This window comes from Ranitomeya variabilis, chromosome 5, assembly GCF_051348905.1.
Source record: "Ranitomeya variabilis isolate aRanVar5 chromosome 5, aRanVar5.hap1, whole genome shotgun sequence".
Classification (NCBI taxonomy): Eukaryota; Metazoa; Chordata; class Amphibia; order Anura; family Dendrobatidae; genus Ranitomeya; species Ranitomeya variabilis.
Window position 1 is genome coordinate 341,425,667 of NC_135236.1, and position 12,967 is coordinate 341,438,633.

Here is a 12,967-nt window from a genome sequence, read left to right on the forward strand (position 1 = left end):
AAAATAATATGTTTTACATACTAACCATTTAGAATTGCATGTGCTTTCACGTGATGATCCAGGTTGATAAAATATCCCACCATAAGAGCAGGGGCAATCATTAATATCTACACATTGATTAATTGGTCCTATTCCAATGTCATTGAGCACCAGACCTAACAGATAAAAATATAAATAATAATTAACAGATTATATATAATAATCATCATGAGGAATATACAGGGTGGTCCATTTATATGGATACACCTAAATACAATGGGAATGGTTGGAGATATCAACTTCCTGTTTGTGGCATATTAGTATATGGGAGGGGGGAAATTTTTCAAAATGGGTGGTGACATTGGTGGCCATTTTTAAGTCGGCCATTTTGGATCCAACTTTATTTTTTCCAATGGGAAGAGTGTCATCTGGCACATCAAATTTATTGAGAATTTTACAAGAAAAACAATGGTGTGCTTGGTTTTAACGTAACTTTATTATTCCATTTGTTATTTACAAGTTTATGACCACTTATAAAATGTGTTCAAAGTGCTGGCCATTGTTTTGGATTGGTCAATGCAACCCTCTTCTCCCACTCTTGACACACATATGCTCGTGCCCCAGGGTGGGCATGGAGGGGTGGTCTTTATGTGGTGCTCTGATTAGGTATCCATAATGCAGACAGCTGATAGGTCACTGAGGTCTTTTCCTGAGGTGTATAATAGTGATGAGTGAATATACTCGTTACTCGAGATTTCTCGAGCATGCTCGGGGGTCCTCCAAGTATTTTTAGTGCTCGGAGATTTAGTTTTTCTTGCCGCAGCTGAATGATATACATCTGTTAGCCTGCATAAGAACATGTGGGGGTTGCCTGGCTGCTAGGGAATCCCAACATGTACTTATGCTGGCTAACAGATGTAAATCATTCAGCTGCGGCAAGAAAAACTAAATCTCTGAGCACTAAACAATACTCGGAGGACCCGAGTAAGGAAAAATTAAAGGAAAAAAATAAAAAAATTAAAAAAATGTATTTATTTCCAGTTTCCCATTAGGGTTAGGGTTAGGGCTAGGGTTAGGGTTAGGGCTAGGGTTAGGGCTAGGATTAGGGCTAGGGTTATAGTTAGGGATAGGGTTAGGGCTAGGGTTAGGGTTAAGGCTAGGGTAAGGGTTAGATTAGGGCTAGGGTTAGGGCTAGGGTTAGGGTTGGGGCTAGGGTTAAGGCTACAGTTAGGGTTGGGGCTAAAGTTAGGGTTAGGTTTGGGGCTAAAGTTAGGGTTAGGGTTTGGATTACATTTTCGGTTGGGAATAGGGTTGGGACTAGGGTTAGGGGTGTGTCAGGGTTAGGGGTGTGGTTAGGGTTACCATTGGGATTAGGTTTAGGGGTGTATTTGGAATAGGGTTTCAGTTATAATTGGGGGTTTCCACTGTTTAGGCACATCAGGGGCTCCCCAAATGCGACATGGCGTCCAATCTCAATTCCAGCCAATTCTGAGTTGAAAAAGTAAAACAGTGCTCCTTCCCTTCCAAGCTCTCCCGTGCGCCCAAACAGTGGTTTACCCCCACATATGGGGTATGAGCATACTCAGGACAAATTGTACAACAACCTTTGGGGTCCAATTTCTTCTCTTACCCTTGGGAAAATAAAAAATTGGGGGCAAAAAGATCATTCTTGTGAAAAAATATGATTTTTTTATTTTTACGGCTCTGCATTATAAACTTTTGTGAATCACTTAATGGGTCAAAGTGCTCACCACACATCTAGATAAGTTCCTTAGGGGGTCTATTTTCCAAAATGGTGTCACTTGTGGGGGTTTCAATGTTTAGGCACATCAGGGGCTCTCCAAACGCAACATGGCGTCCCATCTCAATTCCAGTCAATTTTGCACTGAAAAGTCAAATGGCGCTCCTTCACTTCCAAGCTCTGCCATGTGCCCAAACAGTGGTATACCCCCACATATGGGGTATTGGCGTACTCAGGACAAATTGTACAACAACTTTTGGGGTCCATTTTCTCCTGTTACTCTTGGTAAAATAAAACAAATTGGAGCTGAAGTAAATTTTTTGTGAAAAAAAGTTAAATGTTCATTTTTATTTAAACATTCCAAAAATTCCTGTAAAACAGATTAAGGGTTAACAAACTTCTTGAATGTGGTTTTGAGCACCTTGAGGGGTGCAGTTTTTAGAATGTTGTCACACTTGGTTATTTTCTATCATATAGACAGACCCCTCAAAATGACTTCAAATGAGATGTGGTGCCTAAAAAAAATGGTGTTGTAAAAATGAGAAATTGCTGGTCAACTTTTAACCCTTATAACTCCCTAACAAAAAAAAATGTTGGTTCCAAAATTGTGCTGATGCAAAGTAGACATGTGGGAAATGTTACTTTTTAAGTATTTTGTGTGACATATCTCTGATTTAATTGCATAAAAATAAAAAGTTGGAAAATTGCGAAATTTTCAAACTTTTCGCAAATTTCTGTTTTTTTTCACAAATAAACGCAGGTAATATCAAAGAAATTTTACCACTATCATGAAGTACAATATGTCATGAGAAAATAATGTCAGAATCACCAGGATCCATTGAAGCGTTCCAGAGTTATAACCTCATATATGGACAGTGGTCAGAATTGTAAAAATTGGCCCGGTCATTAACGTGCAAACAAACCTTGGGGGGAAAGGGGTTAAGAAACAGGTTTTGTACAATTGTTTTAAACATGAAAAATTGCTGCTAGACTTTTAACCCCTCTAAAATTCTAACAAATTAAAATGACATTGCAAAAATGATGCAGATATAAAGTAGACGTATGGAAAATTTTATTTATTAGTTATTTTGTACAGCAAGACTAACTGGATGGAGAATATTAGGATTGAAAGTTTGAAAATTGCGATTTTTTAAAAATTTTCACCAAATTGCAATATTTCCACAAATAATGCAAAAAATATAGGCCAAAATTTGCCAATAACATGAAGTGCAATGTGTCACGAAAAAACAGTCTCAGAATCTGTGGGATCAATTGAAAAGTTCCATAGTTTTTACCACAAAAAGTGACACTGGTCAGATTTCTAAAATTTGGCCTGGTCACTAAGGGTATGTTTCCACGTTCCTTAAAGGCAGCGCTTTGGACGCAGAAAATACCCGCTCTGTCCAAAGCGCTGCCAGCTTTTGAACACGCAGTGATTCCGCATCTGCTTATTGAACACAGGTGGAAATACCGCATCCTATACATAGACTGTGTAATTTACCTTGCGGAGACTGAGCATCTCCGCAAGTTAAATGGACATGCTGCGGTCTAGAAAGGCGCACCACATGTGCGTATACGCAGATCTGCCACCTGCGTCTTTGTACCGTATAGTGGAGTTGGGATTTCATAAAATCCCATCCACTATGCTGTAACATCTGGCCTCTGCAGATTGGACGCTGCAGCTGTATGCAGCATCCAATCCCAGCAATTACTGACGACCATGCAACATACCCTAAGCCAGTGTTCCCCAACTCCGGTCCTCAAGAGCCACCAACAGGTCATGTTTTCAGGATTTCCTTAGTATTGCCCAGGTGATAATTGCATCACCTTCACAGACAATAATTCCATCACCTCTGCAATACTAAGGAAATCCTGAAAACATGACCTGTTGGTGGCTCTTGAGGACCGGAGTTGGGGAACATTACCCTAAGGGGTTGAAAGAAAAAAATAACCACAAAAATAAAAATGTTAATATGGGTAAATACTTACCATTTTTTCCAATTAAATTACAACAATTATTTTAAAATATTTACCTATTCTTGATCAGGATGTGTCACTCCACAAAATATTGCAATATGGCAATAAAAGTGTTTAAAAAAGGTCGATTTCTATTGAAATCACTCAGTCTCCTAGCTACTTTTCAATGTTGCCAAATCTAACAACAACTTCTTGTCATTACATGAATTTTGTCAAATATGATGGCAGCAAGTTCTTTGTCACTTTGCAAATAAAACTAAAACTTTTCCACAAACAGCAGAGTCAGAAAAATAATTTGATCCTTCATAAATTGTGGGACTACACATGCAGTTTATATTAAAGAATACACCCCTTGCAAACTCAGATATGTTGGCTGTACAAAACGAAAAATTAAATTAAATATTGCTGAATATATAGCTGATATGTATAAATAAAAGTAAGCTGCAAATATATGGGGAACTTCCTAGAATTTTTTAGATAAACATAATGGCAGCTTACAATTTTTACATATTTTGGGGATTTAAGAGGCTAGTAAGCCCAAACGGGGGTGGAGACTAGCATAAAGTCCTGTATAAGTTGGAAGCATTGTAGCTCAATACTCGCTTTCATAGTGGAATTAATTTTCACAGTGATTTATTAAATATTTATTAATTAGTGGTAGCATAGGCTTCCCCATATCCACAGTCCTTTAATTAAATTTAGTTTTGATAAGTCATATGTAAATAGTGAAAGGGGAGTGGTCTTTGCTTTTAAATAGGATTTCCTGTCTAAATTGTTCTTGATATGACTAAGAAAATTTAAGGGTCGAAACTCATCATTTGTTACTGCTTTTCCAGACATTCATATGTAATTTTAATTAAGTTTAAATAAAGGATTCATATTTTTTTTTATAAATCTAGCAGCGCTTTTTCTATTTTCATATTTATTGACTGAAGCTGACAAGTTTTCTCTGTGGATTTCAAGACTGCTGAGAGTATAAATTGAACTGGTATTGGTGAGCATTTATTTTTTTAATTAGCTGAGGTCAAGGTGCTGAGATCACTGTGATAGCTGACATAACTGTATATCTATGCCAGGGTCCCCCTTTGTAACGCAGAGTCATGAGCTGAGCTTGCTCCACACAAGGCAGATGCAATCTGTGCTATACAGCCAGCACCTAACAGCGACAACCCAAGAGAGCTACAATTGATGCTGTTTATCTATTTAGATGTCATTGTCAATCACTGCTGGAAAACCCTATAGCAGCCTTCTGAATACTCCTGTGAAGCCAAGTCACAGGCATCGCTACATAGGAAACCATCATTTACATTATATCCATAATAATTTAAAAAAATGATTCAAATTGATTAAAACATAATATGTACCCTAAAATGGTATCAATAAAAATGATAGCTCTCCACTCAAAAAGTAAGTCCTCACACAACTCCATTGGTTTAGATATAAAAAAAAGTTACAAGTCTGAGAAAATGGCAACAAAAAACATTTTTGTTTTATGAAATTTTGAATTTTTTAAACACTAAGACAATAATAATAAAAAAAATATTCAGTTTAGTATCTCAATAATTAATTAGACCAGAGCATGCTTACTATACAAAAAAGACCGTAAAAAAATAAATGGCGGAATTGCATTTTTTCTTTTGTTATGTAAACCCATTTGCAATTGTTTTCCTCTTTTTCAATGTATCATGTCATAAAGTGAATGATTCAATTGAAAACTACAACTTGTCCTGCAAAAAATATTGCTAAAACATAAAGTTATTTATGGCTTTTAGGGCGCACTTAAAAGGCGATATAAATGGACACAAAATCAGAACGCCAGGGCCCACATCAAAGGGGGAGACCCGACATGTACAATACATGTATGGCGCATGTCGTGAAGGGATTAAGACATGTCTTAAAGGATGTCCCGTCATGTTATGTCGGATGTCTAGAGAATGGTTTTAGAACAGCCCTGGTGTTCACTGATGTAAGCAGAGAAGATAGTCACAATTCCTACTCATATGTATTGCAGTTCCGACCACCTCTCCCTGACAGCACCCTTTTCTGGCTGGGTCCTCTTTTCTAGACAGATGTAGGTACTGTTGGGTAGACTCACATCTATACATATATGGAATATCCTAAGAATATGACATAGATGTATGAGATAGATACACACAAAATATAAAATTTTATGTTCATCTTACCTTCAGGACATGTACAGCCGGCTACAACTTCTACAACTTCACTAGGAGATAGATTCGAGCATGTCCGTTGAGAAATAGGGGAACATTCGTCAAAGATTTGTGTTTTTGGACACACTGGTGCTCCTAGACAGATAAATAAAGTGGATCTTTAAAGGTGATTTCGTAAATCAAGTACACTTTTATAGCTATAAATATACAATATATAAAGAACTCCTAACTGAATCACATTCTTTCTACAAATTTTAAAGTTAAAACTTTATTTTAATACATTATTTATAAATACTGTATAGTCAGTTAATTACTTTGAAATGTATAGACACAGACACGTTCATATCTTCTACTCAGTTTGATAAAATATCAGAGATGTATTTTTTTCTATTTAGATTACTAACTCTGAATGGGTCTTTATTCTAGCATGACTATTTTTTTATGACCAATATAATTGCTGGTAAAGAAAATTTTACTTAAAGCACCATCTAGTTTTGTACACTAAAGTACTTAGAGCACAATCAGGAATATCTAGACCCCTTGTGAAAGCATAAAGCAAGGTCCATGCATTAATTCATACTTTCATTTGCACACAATATTACTTATAGAGATGATCATAAAGATGTGGGTTGCCATGAGGTAGGAGGAGGTTCAAAAGGCTCTTTGTCAGTGCCTATGGACTGACAATGTGGTCACTGTCACTTGCCTTTCATCAAAGTACATACCACATACTACATGTTGATCTTTTCTCCAAGCACTCAGAGAGTCTGAGCATCCATTCTTGCCACAGAGAAACGCTATGTTCGTAAATGTTGAACATGCACATGATCTCTTGTCTGTATCTTCACAGTCATTGTATTCATAGGCACAAATGTTGATATAATTATCTTGATCCTCAGGTTCTAGTTGCAAAAAGTTGCGTCTGATGACTCCAGCACAATACTGAAAGACAATAAGATCTAGAGTAATAAATATAGTCAACTATCAGCACAACTGTAAACTCTTCTTGGGGTTTGAGAATGATTTCATGTTGAGAATTATTTTCTAACAAGACTAATCTGACATCTTGATGTTATACATACTGTGTTAGTAATAGCTTTCTAAATGTAACAATAGAAAACTCCCATATGTGTAATACCCATGGGAACATGAAGAGATCCAATGCAAATTAATATTAAAAATCAACTTTATTAAGTATTAATTAAAAAATACCATGTGAAAAGCAAAATACCATCAAGGGACACCAAGCAGAAAAAAGGGGGGAATATTGCACCAAAATTAATATTAGTAACCAAGGGCAAGGGATAGATATGAAAAAGGCCCACCTTATAAGAACAATAATTGTTCAAGTTTATAAGTAGGTACAATCCATAACCAGTGCAAAATTATATGTGAACAATATCCTAATGACGTTCCCCCTTATAAATAGGTACCATAAATAGATGAGACATAAGACAGTATGAATCCCAATATCATAACACCCAAAGAGCAAAGGCAATAATAATGATATAATAGCTGTGATGGAGATTGTCTGTTATGCCCAGAAGTAAAGCTATTATTAGTAAAGGTAACATTACCAGTAGCAACAGGTCACATAGGTCTGCTCAGCGTTCCCTCACCCTGGTGCGTGTTTTGCAGCCAGCTTCTTCCGGGGCCGGGGTCACCAATGGGCGGAATTTCAGGAAGCGTGAGTTAAATGCTGCTGTCAGAGATTGACAGCGGCATTTAATGGGTTAACAGACGTGTGTGGATCGCAATTCCACCAGCGGCTGTTAGAGGCACATGTCAGCTGTTCAAAACAGCTAGTGCAGCGCCCCAGAGTCCTGGTCGTTGCAGTATTGTCGCTCTGCCACAAGGGGGAGTGATGGTACGTCTGATGGCACTAAAGGAGTTCACCTGACCAGATATCACAGTCACACACTACACTTCACACTCCGGCCACCAGGGGGAGCAAAAGGTTCTATGTATTAGGCCACTCCTCACACTCTGGTAAAACTGGGAGTCGGATAGGAAGTTAGTGAGAAGCTGACTGGGCTTTGCCCAGGTAACATCTAGTGAGAGAGAGCGTCGCTTGGGAAGACTCAGGGAGGTCCCTGTCAGGGGTGGGATCCTGGCAGTGGCCTAGCACGAGACAGATCGTTACGGAGCCATGCCTGCACCTCATTGCGGCGGCATCTTAAGAAAGGACACGAAGCGAAGTATATTGTGGAGAAGTGAGAAATGAGATCACAGCACAAAGGAGATAGAACCAGGAGGAGTCGTGCCCCAAGATCGGCAACATCCTTCTGAGGCGTGTAGCCGGCGGCCGGAACGCCGAGGAAGTAATAGGCTCTACGCATTACTTTGAACTACGGCAGGGCAGTTAACTCTAGGTTGGCTGTCTCACCTTTACACCTAATGAAGACAACGGAGGCAATTGTGGGAGAGGGGCGTCTCTAGGGTCCCTATAAAATAACTCCAGGCCTACCCCATCATACGGGTGCGTCCTATCCAAACCATCTGGGGGACGGAGAGAAAGAACAGAAACATACACGACAGTTGTGAGGACTATCCTGTGGTGCTCAGCAGGGAGGTACTACAACACACAGGCGCTAGTAGGAAGGCTACTGATTTCCACCTGCAAAGGGAACTCTGGATGTGCCTTCGGACTGGCCGGTCTCAGCCAGCCCTGTTAGCAGTGCTCTGGATTGCGGATGCCGAAGCCTTCAGTAAACAGGTAAAGAGACTGCAACCCTGTGTCCTCGTCATTTACTGCAGCCTACACCATTACCATCTACTCATCAAGGGAAGCCCTGGGAACATACTTCACCTGTGGGAAGTTACAACATCTAGCTGCCATTCCATCACCCCAGCGGACCCCTAGCAGTGTCGGTCACACTGACCGAATACCACAGGTGGTATCACGAACACTTGACAAACTTTCACCTACACCGCCCCTTAGCAGGGCCACGGACCGGGTCTGGCCACCATGACACCCCTAGAACCGAGACCGAGGGACCCGGTACCGAGTACCCCGCTGCCCTGCGTCTGGGGGCCGCTCCAAAACTTGGCATCACGAACAGGATCTACTTAAGCCTGAGAATCAGGTCATGTGTGCCTTGGAACTGTGACTGAATTGTGCTTGAATTGTGATTTATTCCAAAGACTGTGTATTGTTATTTGCCGCCAAAAATTCCCGCCAAAACCGCTGCCATTACAGCGCAATGAGGAGGGCAGGAGAAGAAGAAGGGCATGCCATGGGAGGGAACTACCAAAGTGACGCCAAAAGTGACAACCGCCCCCTCCGACTACTGCTGCAAGAAGACGACATGCCCTGAAGTACAGGAGAACCGCCCCCTGATTTGCAACGGCGGGAACCAAGACGAGAAGGAGCCCCACCCTCAGAAAATGGCGGAACCATATGTGTGTGCAGCTGCCGACCGCGAAACAGCGAGGGTGACCAGCGAGTACCTGAACGACGACAAGTGATCCAGGAATGTCCCTGCTGACCAGAGGCGGACCCGAAGCCGCCGACACTGGAGGATCCGCACCTCTTGGAGCCGCGGGCGGAGCAGCTGAGTCAACCTATCCCGAACACGGAGCCAGCAGATGTGAAGCAATGGAAGTCGGAGCTGTCCCAGAGGGTCGCATTGGAAGAACCGCGGTCCGAGCCGCTGCCGACTCCAGTGTCCTCGTCAATGGAACGGACCGGCATCGATGGAACCACATCAGATGCAGGTATGGAAAGCGCCCCTGCTCCACCGACCGATCCTGCTCCCGTGACCGCTCCCTGTCCCGACAATGACCGATTCCTCGCCGCTGAGCTGGTAGTGATAACCCCCGACACTATGGAGAAGCTGGTGCCTCCGTTACCGACAACTATGGGGGAACCACTAGATGTGAGCTCAGAGGGGGTGATCTTCCAATGGGATACCCCAAGGATTGGACCAGATGGGGCCAGGCAGGAGGGCCTCAGCATTGCTGTGCTCACCTGGGAACAATATAAACAATGCTTAATTCTACACTGGAAAAAACAAAAAGAGACAGAACAAAGAGACCCACCGAAAGTACAAGAACCAAAGACTGAACGCGGTAAGAAAGACTCGGTAAAACAGGGGACTGTACTAGCCTTTCACCTGAAACGGGGTTGGGGCTTTATACAGGAGCCGGGACTGCCAACTAAAGTCTTCTTTACCAGTTACAACGTGAAGACCCTGTTCCGCAACGCATATGACAACCAACTTCTACGTAGAGAGGACCAGGTGACCTACACTCACCATCAGAGTGCGCAAGGGTGGTGCGCTCGGAACGTTCAATGGTGTGAGCCTGCAGTGGCGCCACCTGCTGTCCTGACTACGGCTAACTCTGACATGACAAATTCTACTACTACCACCACTGTGTGCATTATTGCCGCTACTGAATTTGCTACCAAAACTGACATTTGAATTCAGACCCCTGGTGACCTGGCCGCACCTGAGAGACGAACCACTGATACTGACACCACATCAGATGAGGACATGGAATCAAAGCTTTCCCGGTCAGGAAGCATCCGCTACCGACTGATGCCTTGCAACCTACTATGAGAATAAACCTTGGAACCACGAGTATGTACATAGTTAACTGTTTGTTTTTCTGTTTTGCTGCTAAACCCGTCTATGGTTACTTCTTAAAGGGATCCCTTTGTTGACCCGGGATCCCTATTGTTTTCAAGTTTTGCACTGGTTTATCATTGTTTTTCAAAGAACACTGGAATCATGAACTGTGCATGATTACAAACTGCTTGTAAATAGTTTGCACCTCCTTAAAGGTGCCCCTACTGGTTTTACAGAAAGAAGAGCTTTTTGAAGAGACTGTTCCTGAGTACAGCGCAGAAGTTCTTACTTTAAACTGACTTGCAAATAATTTGCACTACCTCAGAAGAGACTTGGTTTCCTCTTAAAGGGAATGTCTAATTGTTGCACTTAGCCAAAACCATAATGTGCCTTAAAGAAGTTAGATAGTAATAATGTTGATACGTAGTAGTATGTAGTTGGTAAGCTAATAATAGGAAATGTTTGATGATGATGAGAAATAGAAACTGAGGACAGAAGAAAAGTTGAAAGCCGAATTTCAATGAAAGTGAACCCGTAGGGGTTAGTGAGTCCTCTAGAGAGCCATAGATAGATGGTTGATAAATCTTGCACTTAGGAAAATAAAGAAGAGTTAATTTGTACTGTAGCGTTAGATAATATACCTTTAGTGGGTACTTGCCCTTACGCCCTTAAAGGAAAAGTTAAGTTATTGTTCAAGAAAAGTTTGCACTTAGTAGAAAGTAGATAGTATGCCCGGCTGAGTAATGATAGTTATTTATAGTTAGTTAATTATAAGTGTTATTTAAAATCTTAAGCACAATGTAAATATGTTTCTGTTTGCAACGTTCAAGTGTCCTCACCTCCCATAAAGGGAAGCACTGTTAAATTTACTTGTTTACAGCATTCCAAAATTTTGTATGTCTTTTGCTAACATGTATTGTTGTTCTTCTTTTCCCAGTCCGGGAGTACTGGATATAACGGGGGGGAGTGCAGCGCCCCAAAGTCCTGGTCGTTGCAGTATTCTCGCTCTGCCACAAGGGGGAGTGATGGTACGTCTGATGGCACTAAAGGAGTTCACCTGACCAGGTATCACAGTCACACACTACACTTCACACTCCGGCCACCAGGGGGAGCAAAAGGTTCCATGTATTAGGCCACTCCTCACACTCTGGTAAAACTGGGAGTCGGATAGGAAGTTAGTGAGAAGCTGACTGGGTTTTGCCCAGGTAACATCTAGTGAGAGAGAGCATTGCTTGGGAAGACTCAGGGAGGTCCCTGTCAGGGGTGGGATCCTGGTAGTGGCCTAGCATGAGACAGATCGTTACGGAGCCGTGCCTGCACCTCATTGCGGCAGCATCTTAAGAAAGGACACGAAGCAAAGTATATTGTGTAGAAGTGAGAAATGAGATCACAGCACAAAGGAGATAGAACCAGGAGGTGTCGTGCCCCAAGATCGGCAACATCCTTCTGAGGCGCGTAGCCGGCGGCCGGAACGCCGAGGAAGTAATAGGCTCTACGCATTACTTTGAACTATGGCAGGGCAGTTAACTCTAGGTTGGCTGTCTCACCTTTACACCTAATGAAGACAACGGAGGCAATTGTGGGAGAGGGGCGTCTCTAGGATCCCAATAAAATAACTCCAGGCCTACCCCGTCATACGGGTGCGTCCTATCCAAACCATCTGGGGGACGGAGAGAAAGAACAGAAACATACACGACAGTTGTGAGGACTATCCCGTGGTGCTCAGCAGGGAGGTACTACAACACACAGGCGCTAGTAGGATGGCTACTGATTTCCACCTGCAAAGGGAACTCAGGATGTGCCTTCGGACCGGCCGGTCTCAGCCAGCCCTGTTAGCAGTGCTCTGGATTGCGGATGCCGAAGCCTTCAGTAAAAAGGTAGAGAGACTGCAACCCTGTGTCCTCGTCATTTACTGCGGCCTACACCATTACCATCTACTCATCAAGGGTAGCCCTGGGGACATACTTCACCTGTGGGAAGTTACAACATCTAGCTGCCATTCCATCACCCCAGCGGACCCCTAGCAGCGTCGGTCACCCTGACCGAATACCACAGGTGGCATCACGAACACTTGACAAACTTTCACCTACACCTTTATTTGGGCGCCCCTTAGCAGGGCCACGGACCGGGTCGGGCCACCGTGACACCCCTAGAACCGAGACCGAGGGACCCGGTACCGAGTATCCCGCTGCCCTGAGTCTGGGGGCCGCTCCACTGACATGTGCCGGGAAAGATGTGGCTCAGTGCTGGAGCCCACATCAAAGGGAGTGAGAGGTTAACATCCATTTCAGAGAGGTTTTCAAAAGCTAGTATTATTATGCACAACACTATGGTGGCAGTGTATTGATACTTGGGGTTTATATGATGACATTTTTCCTTACAAAAAATACTGAATATAATAAATATATTAAATAGAAAAGTAATTATAAAATTACTTGTAATTTTATTAATTAAAGGCGTCGTCCAGGATTGGGATTAAAGTCTGCAGTCACACTATGTGTGACACAAGTGTCCCCATGTCTTGCAAG

General features: G+C 42.2%; 1 protein-coding gene across 1 annotated transcript in view; it reads right to left on the reverse strand.

Annotated features, from left to right (window-relative positions):
* The window catches only part of MUC19 (mucin 19, oligomeric), a 763,086-nt gene that overhangs the window by 552,960 nt on the left and 197,159 nt on the right, over nt 1–12,967 (reverse strand). Inside the window, exons 14-16 of the mRNA XM_077264813.1 lie at nt 6,594–6,810; nt 5,881–6,003; nt 26–155 (exon numbers count right to left, since the gene is read on the reverse strand). Of these exons, the coding sequence (XP_077120928.1) occupies nt 26–155; nt 5,881–6,003; nt 6,594–6,810 (470 nt within the window). The remainder of the gene's footprint in view (nt 1–25; nt 156–5,880; nt 6,004–6,593; nt 6,811–12,967) is intronic.